The sequence below is a fragment of the Drosophila nasuta genome, chromosome 2L (genome assembly GCF_023558535.2).
Source record: "Drosophila nasuta strain 15112-1781.00 chromosome 2L, ASM2355853v1, whole genome shotgun sequence".
NCBI lineage: Eukaryota > Metazoa > Arthropoda > Insecta > Diptera > Drosophilidae > Drosophila > Drosophila nasuta.
This window is the reverse complement of record NC_083455.1, coordinates 9,846,309-9,854,391: the sequence shown is the minus strand read 5'-3', so window position 1 is coordinate 9,854,391 and position 8,083 is coordinate 9,846,309. Positions and strand designations below refer to the sequence as shown.

Below are 8,083 nucleotides of genomic sequence, written 5' to 3'. Positions count from 1 at the left end.
AAAACTTTACAAGTATTTATCCACAGATAAGAAGTGATATTTCTATTTAATCTCCAAGATCCAAATGTATTAAGTTCATCGAGTATACGCAAAGACAGATGAAGTTGGTCAAGGTCTTCTGTTGAATCCTTTTAAGAATATATTGATTGCTATTTACTATAACAATGTTACCATCTTTAGTATATTTTATAAACAATTTTTGACTGGACACAATTAGCAATGTTCTGAAGGCGATTAAACTGAATTGTGCTCTGAAATTTGCGATAAAATAGATAGATGGAAAATTAAAAAACTGTTTCTCATTTCTTTTAGTTTATGCGGATATTTAAATAGTTCATGGGCTTACTTATCATTGTATAACTTTCGATTGGTACTGACCAAGAATGCCATCTTAACCTATGACTACCGGGTGTAGAAAGCCAGAAAGAGAGAAGCGAAATAAGAAAACTATTGCATGCCGACAGCCGTTTGACAGGCATTACATTTGCAATACAAAAAAAGGCGCACACCGAGAAAAGCAGAACAGTGAGAAGAAAGAGAGAGAGAGAGAGAGAGAGATAAAGCGAGATAGATACAATGGATAGAGGGCAACAATGGCCTGGGAGAGACGTCGTATATTGTTAATGCAAATTGTATGAATCCTAAGCGCCATTCAAATGTTGGCCAAGCAAAAGCTTTTAAAATATTGCCCAAGTCATGGATGGGATGGCAGAAATCAAATGCGAAATACGAAATGCGAATTCAGCCAGCAACAAATGGCATTGAAAACTTACGCCCAATGGAGTTGGTCGACTTTCGCACTTAAATTTAATAGCTCAGAGCTGAGAAAGTATGCCACAATATATTCTAATTAAAAGCAAGTGCCATCAATCAGGATTCTACCAGTTGAAGGCGGCGTGGCGTGGCATGTTGCATGTGGCATGGTGTGTGTAAACCAAGCACATTTTCCACTTCAATTAATCAGACCAGCCGGCAGCCGATGCCGCCTCCGCCTCCGCCTCCGCCTTCGCTTTCTATTACCCCTCGATAATGTCGCACATGTCAAAAAGCTTGGAATACTTTTAGGCACTTTTATCGCATTAAACCGAGGCGGGGCAGAGCGGGGCGGGAAGGAGGAAGATGTTGAGCAGCGTGTTGTGGGCGTTACGTGTGTGGCATGTTATGAGATATCCGAACCACTCGAAGGATATGATAAAAAAAAATGGAAAAGACAAAGGCAGCAGCTTAATTTCCACCTCCTCTCTCTCGCTCTTTGTATTAGCACATAATTATATGAGCCCCATTAAGTAGGCTTTTGGCAGTTGTGATGGCAAATGACCCACAAGCCAAGCGGCTGCCTATCAGGCAAAGAGCCAAAGTCGAACCCCAGTCTGGGCCAACAAATTGAGCAAAGCTGCCAAATGCATCACAAAGTGAAATGATGCAGACTTAAGGCATCTGCATTTAATTGAAGGGCGTCTTCCGCTTCAAGTGTCAGCTTCACAAGTTATTCAACGACTCAGAATAATTAGAGAGCTGCTACTTCATGAATTTAATTAATTAGATAATAATATTTTCACTACTGTTCGGCGTAGTTTTATTTGGTCTTTAACTGCGATAGTTATTCAACAATTCAGTATAATTAAAATACTACTACTATAATACATATTCAAATTTCATATTCTCGAAACTTCTTGGGTAAATTTTACTTATTACTTTAATCCTCTACACTTTCTACAACTCTTTTACGATAGTTAATTAACAACTTAGTATAATTAAAATACTACTACTAAACGAATTGGGGTATTTTTAAATATTATTTTAATACTCTACTCTTAATGCAACTCTCTTATTATAAGCTCCATATACTAATCTCTTAATTCGCTGTTTTATCTTGTGACAGTTAGTAAACAATTAAGTATAATTAATATACTACAACTATGCGAATTCCTAATATAATATATACTTAGGTATTTTTACTTAATGCTCTACTCTTTCTACAACTCTCTAATATAGAGCTCTAGCTACTAATCATCTTAGTCCTTGATAGTTTTCCAATGAGTTGGTATAATTTTTATACTACTACCACGTATTGTTTATTGAGAATAATATTTCCTCTACGGGAGTCAATGGTTGTTATACAATGATTCAGTATAATTTAAATACTATTATTATTTTCTCTACTCGACGTAACGATTGTTATCCAACGATTCAGTATAATTTAAATACTACTACTATACGAACTCATTATTAATACTTAATACTATATACCGGTTTTGAACTTCACTCCACTCTTTAATCTCTTAATGTATTTATTATTCTCTACTCTCTAATCTCTTAATATCTCAATCTGCGATAGTTGTCAAAAAAGTTGGTTTAATTTTAATACTACTACTAAATGAATTGTTAACTAATAATAATATTTCCTCTACTACTCTTACTATTACTTTCCCTATAACAATGTATTTTTATTCTTCTACTCTTTCTACATCATTCTTCTGTTGCTATCTACAACTATTCTTTACTGTATTTACATTGCTAATGAACTCTGAAAGAAGAACGTTGTATTTATTTTTTCATTTTCATCTTTTGCCTTGAGTTTGACAGTGAAAATAGTTTCGACAGCTTCGAAACTTTTGCAATTTTTTTTTTTTTTTTGCAAAACTGCGAAAGCGCTTCGTCTCTGTCTCGGATATGAAGTATTTAGCAATGTTATGTAACTGCTTTTTGTGGTGATAGAATTAATTTGCATATCATGGCAGACTTTGTGACGCGACTTGCAAAACAAATTTAAGCATGAAAAACGAGCAAGTTTTTCTGCTCCTTAAATGTATTAAAGCTAATGAGCTCTCACTTCTAATTCGAAACTTTAACTACATTATCATCCTTCTTCGTTATCAGAATATATTAATTCTATATTTTCGCATTCGCTTTAACTCTATTTCTTGGCATTTACCTTCCAAAGCACGCCTAACCGAATGCCAGCCAACGCCCATTTCAAAAACTAACAATGAGAAAGTAAACTATGAGAACTCGTAAGAGCAGAAAAAAAAATTGTGAAACTTTCTATTGCACACAAAAGTTTTAAAAATATATATTAAAACAAGTGAGAGTGCTGCAGGCAAGAATGAGTGACTGAAAGATATCCTAGAAGAAAGTGGAGTATTTATATATTTTAATACAGTTCTTAAATATTTATAATAAGTACCATAATAATTAAATAAAAAAAATAAATAAAAGTGCTGTTTTTATATGAAATATATTATATTTCATGGATTAAAACACTCTTAAATAGGTAAAATATATTTATTTATTATTAGGATTGAAGTAGTTTTAAAAATTAAGCTAACGAATAATAAAATTAAAGTAAAGTATACATTTCTTTGTATGCTAAGGGTATATAAATGTGCGACTACCAAATCATATCACAAAGAATCAAACAGAAAATAGAAAAAACACACAAAATAGGCGCCAGTTGCGCGGGCCAAAAAGTTTCGACCGTGTCGAAAAATGTAATAAGTGAAAGAAAGTAAAACTAATAAAAAAAAAAGTACAAATATTGTTGAATGATATGCCCAGCTAAGAGTTACTGCGCAAAAGTAGAGAAATTTTCAAAATATATTTTTCTTTTAATGCTGGCATTTTTGTGAATTTCTTTTTGAAATTTAAACTAATTATAAATTGAAGAATGTATATAATAACTATAACAAAACATAGTCTAAGTTATAATAAAAATAAACAAAAAATTCTAAATAAACTTAAAAACTCATAATGAATTTAATTGACTTGAATAACTATTTTATGCTCAATGCAAAATGTAAATTTTAAAAACAAATTTTATATTTTATCTCGAAAAAAGTGCACTGAAGTATTATATTTATTTTAAAGCACTTTTTTGTGTAAATAATAATATTTTACAAGACAGTGAAAACTTAGTTTGATGTATTGTAAAACTATATAATTAAAAATAAAATAATTGAATTGTTAAATTTTTCAATTATAAAATTTGTTAGATTATCAAAAAATTGATATCCCTTTCGCTGGCTTTTCTCTCTCTGTTTCTCTGCTTGTTTTCAATGTTATTTGCGATCCCTTTCACGCCTGCACATTAAAATGTCAGTGCGCCAAATTAACGCGTTGAAAACGAAAATAAATTAAGCAGCCTACATTAAGGCGCATAAATCAAACGAGTCTCGCGAATGCGAATGTGAATGCGACTGTGAATGTGAATGTGATTGTGACTGTGGTTGCGAAGGGCGCAAAGTGGGCAGCTGCCAATGCGACTTATTTAAATATTTTATGCGCTTGAAAAAAAGAAGTTTCATCTACAGATAAAGCTCATGTGCAAAATGTTGAACAAAAAACAATAAACCGAAAATGTTGTTGTTGAAGAATGTCTACGACTTTACGAGAATTCAATAACATTTATATGCTCAATGCAAAATGTAAACTTTATAGTCAAATTTTAACAATGATCTTATGCTCAATGTAAATGTAAATTTTATGGACACGATCTAGCCATGTCGGTCTGTCCGTCTGTCCGTATGCAACACAAAATCTCAGTCCCATTGTCGTGTTGAAAGTATTCGAGCATAATTTCGTCAGCACGCGACTGAAAGAAATTGAAAACAATGTTGTTGTCGATGGGTCTTCAAGAAGAAGCTGCTTGGAGCAAACAAAACAGAACCTATGGAACAGAAAAAATTACAGTTGATCATCCGACATTGAAATCTCATCTGCCGATAGAGAATCTAGGGCAGAGAGTCTAGATTATCATTACTTGACGTCTCTCGTTCAGATCTATTGAGCGGAATCCACATCCGCTTCAGACATTCAATGACTTTAACAAAATAACGAAATTCAGTTCCAAATTCATTTTGTTTGAGGACAGTCGAAACATTTAAAATGGGCAGAATAAAATTTAACGGAGTTTTCTTATTGATGGTCCTTCAAATATTCTTGGTGGCTCCAACAACTGGAGATGAAGTGAGATAAAAGACAGAATACTAAGAAGAATAAAGAGTGATTAAAGTGTATTTCTTCCTATTAGACGTGTGAATCAGACCGAAAAATCGAAGAACAGTGCCGGCTTCATAACTACAAGACTGTTAAGCCTTTGCTCGATTATTTCAGGCAGGTTAGAAATGAGTTAGAACAAAGTGAAACTAAGGAAAAGCAGATAAGTGAATTAAATTCTGATCTTATGGAAAAATATCATGAAATTGTAAGAATTCATGAAACATTCATGAAGGAGGCAGATCTATTAAATGAGTATAAAAACAAAGTAATCAAAGGGGAAAACGATTTGCAATTGTGTCAAAATAAAGTTGATAAATCTGAATCTGAAATTAATTCAAAACAAAATATTATTCTTAACTTAAAAGAACAACTAACAGATAAATCCACCAACTTAGAAAATTGTCAAGTTCAATTAAAATCTCTTAAATCTAGTTTAATTGAAAAAGATGCAAATATAAAGAGATTGAGTGAGAATATTAAAAGTAACAAAGAATATCAGAAAACACTTGAGTTGGAATTAGAGAAGAGTAAATCTATATCAATAAAGCGTGAAAAAGATATTCAGTTATGTCGTTCAGAAATCAACGAATTAAATAGGACATCAGAGAGCATTAAAGAAGAATAGAAAAAGATTCAATTGATATTAAAAGAATGTGAAACTAAGCTAATAGATAAAGTAAATGAAACTAAGCTAAATCAATCTGAACTTGATAAATTAAGTGCCACAACATGCATCCCTCATGCATCAGGAGTTCATCAACTCAATGTCTCCGGCATAGGTTTATTCAATGTGTTGTGCGATAGTCAGTTAGCTGGACCTGGATGGATTGTAATACAACAACGAGTTGGGGGAAATGAGAGTTTCAATAGGAATTGGGAAACGTATCGCAAAGGTTTCGGTTCTTTTGAAAGTGATTTCTTTCTTGGATTAGAGAAATTACACCGTATCACGAGCTTGCAGCGTTTCGAACTTTACATACATATGGTCGATGAGGATGGAAATACCCTCAACGCTCGTTATGACAACTTCAAAATATCTGATGAAGATAATGGATATGCACTGAGTTTGGGTAAATTCACTGGAACTATTTTAGGGGATGGCATGAGAGATACCGAAAACATGAAATTCACAACATTCGATCACGACAACGACAATTATGATTATGCTAATTGCGCAGTCGAGAATGAAAGTGGCTGGTGGTACAAACATTGTTATTATAGGTAAATATTGCAAATTTGTATTTTCGAAGGAATACACATAATTTAAGAATTTTGTTGTTTCATATACAGTTATTTAAATGCACCATATGAAGATCTAAGTTGGGAGGTACATGATGACAACATTATTGACCTTAAAAAAGTTAAGATGCTAATTCGCCCCAAAGAAGCGATGAAGAAGTGATAAACTGAAAAGCTGAAATTTTCATATTTGACTCAATTAGGTAATCATTTATATATAATTTAAATCATAAAAAAACAAGTAAGAAAGCTACAGTCGAGTGTACTCGTCTGTAAGATACTTGCTGCCCAATTTGATTAAAAGCAATATGTTTTGCGGTATTATTCTCAAAATATACCGAATATACTGCAAAAATACTAAAAATATACCAAATGGTATATTTGGTATATCGACATAGTACCGCATCCAAAATATACCATAGACGACACTATATCAGATTATCAGCCAAAGCAACTAAACCCCTTATAACTAGGTGTTTTTGCCCTTCCAAAAGTATATCTTTAATAACTTCGACAATTTTTATCAAAACTAGCAGCTCTAGATTAATAATTGCGCTTGTTATTCTTTTTTTTATATGGGGCGGAAGGGGCGTGGCAAAAATTTGAAACAAACTTGATCTGCGTTCAAACATAACAAATGCTCTCGAATTAAAATCATAGCTCTATCTCTTAGTGTCTCTGAGATCCAGTGTTTCATACGGACAGACGGACAGACACACAGACGGACATGGCTATATCGTCTCGGCTGTTGACGCTGATAAAGAATATATATACTTTATAGGGTCGGAGATGCCTCCTTCTACCTGTTACATACATTTCCTGCCGGCACAAAGTTATAACACCTTTCTACCCAATGGGTAGGGGGTATAAAAATTAAAGAATTCCATGTAAATAAATATGAGTATTAGTAGAGTTCGATTGGTAACTAATTTTTCTTGCTGATTGTTCCAATTCATTTGAAATACAAATTTAAAAAAAAAATATTTTACAATATAAAGCTGATTTTTGTCTATGACAAAATGTCAATAACATTTTTATGCTTAATGGAATAAGTACACTTTATAGAAAAACTTGAACAATTTTAACAAACATTTTTATTCTCAATGCCAAATGTAAGTTTTATGGACAAATTTGAGATTTTCTTTCAACATGCTAAGGATTAAAAAATTACGAGAGTTTAATAACATTTTTATGCTCAATGTAAAATGTACATACGTATACTTTATGGACAAATTTGAGATGTTCTCTCAAACAGCTAAAGCTAATGAAATGTCTTAATAAATATTGATTATTCAAAATAATCTCAAAATCGAGACTTCAATGAATACAAATGTAAGAATTAATAGAGCACATTCAATAAATGAATCATTGAAGAATTTCAGAAATAACACAAAATATGTTGTATTCAATTTTTGTTGTTGCATGAATGCAATTCACTTCATGTAAACATTTTTTAAAAATGTTTCGCAATATAAAACAGTTTTTTTTCAATAACGTTTTTATGCTCAACGCAAAATGTAAATCTTATAGAAAAAATGTCATAATAAATATTGATTACAATAATTATGAATTCAATGAATATAAATGTATATATTAATAAAGCAGTTCAAACATGGATAAATAATTCATTGAACTTGCTACTTTAGAGTATTATTGCGTTAGCATTTGCGAATTACGGCGATTTAAAATTTCTCAGCTCACCCTCACTTTGCTTACAATTGCTTTAAACCCAACGCTTTTGGCCATGTTGTACGTTGGCCATTTATTTTGATTTTGATTTTTATTTTTATTTCATTTGTATTTTTATTTTCATTTTTATTTTTGTGTTGTGTGCGTGCGTCGGTGT

At 32.1% G+C, this 8,083-nt stretch overlaps 1 protein-coding gene across 2 annotated transcripts; it reads left to right on the top strand.

The window, feature by feature from the left end:
* Window positions 1-4,882: 4,882 nt before the first annotated feature.
* Window positions 4,883-6,979, top strand: LOC132783608 (fibrinogen-like protein 1). Of its 2 annotated transcripts, XR_009632170.1 has the most exons (3): window positions 4,883-4,965; window positions 5,030-6,219; window positions 6,289-6,979. XR_009632170.1 is itself a non-coding variant. In XM_060788878.1 (2 exons), exons 1-2 carry the CDS (start codon window positions 5,981-5,983, stop codon window positions 6,398-6,400), a joined length of 351 nt encoding a protein of 116 aa, XP_060644861.1. In that variant the 5' UTR covers window positions 5,629-5,980; the 3' UTR covers window positions 6,401-6,979. The 2 variants fall into 2 exon arrangements, 1 of the variants encoding a protein (XP_060644861.1); XM_060788878.1 differs by lacking the exon at window positions 4,883-4,965 and having other exon boundaries at window positions 5,629-6,219.
* Window positions 6,980-8,083: the final 1,104 nt, after the last annotated feature.

What these genes read in the sequence shown, in the direction of transcription:
- LOC132783608 (XM_060788878.1), top strand. Translation starts at nt 5,981, where the DNA reads ATGGTCGATGAGGATGGAAATACCCTCAACGCTCGTTATGACAACTTC. An exon ending in TACAAACATTGTTATTATAG is followed by an intron (nt 6,220 to 6,288) that starts GTAAATATTGCA and finishes TTTCATATACAG; the next exon opens with TTATTTAAATGCACCATATG.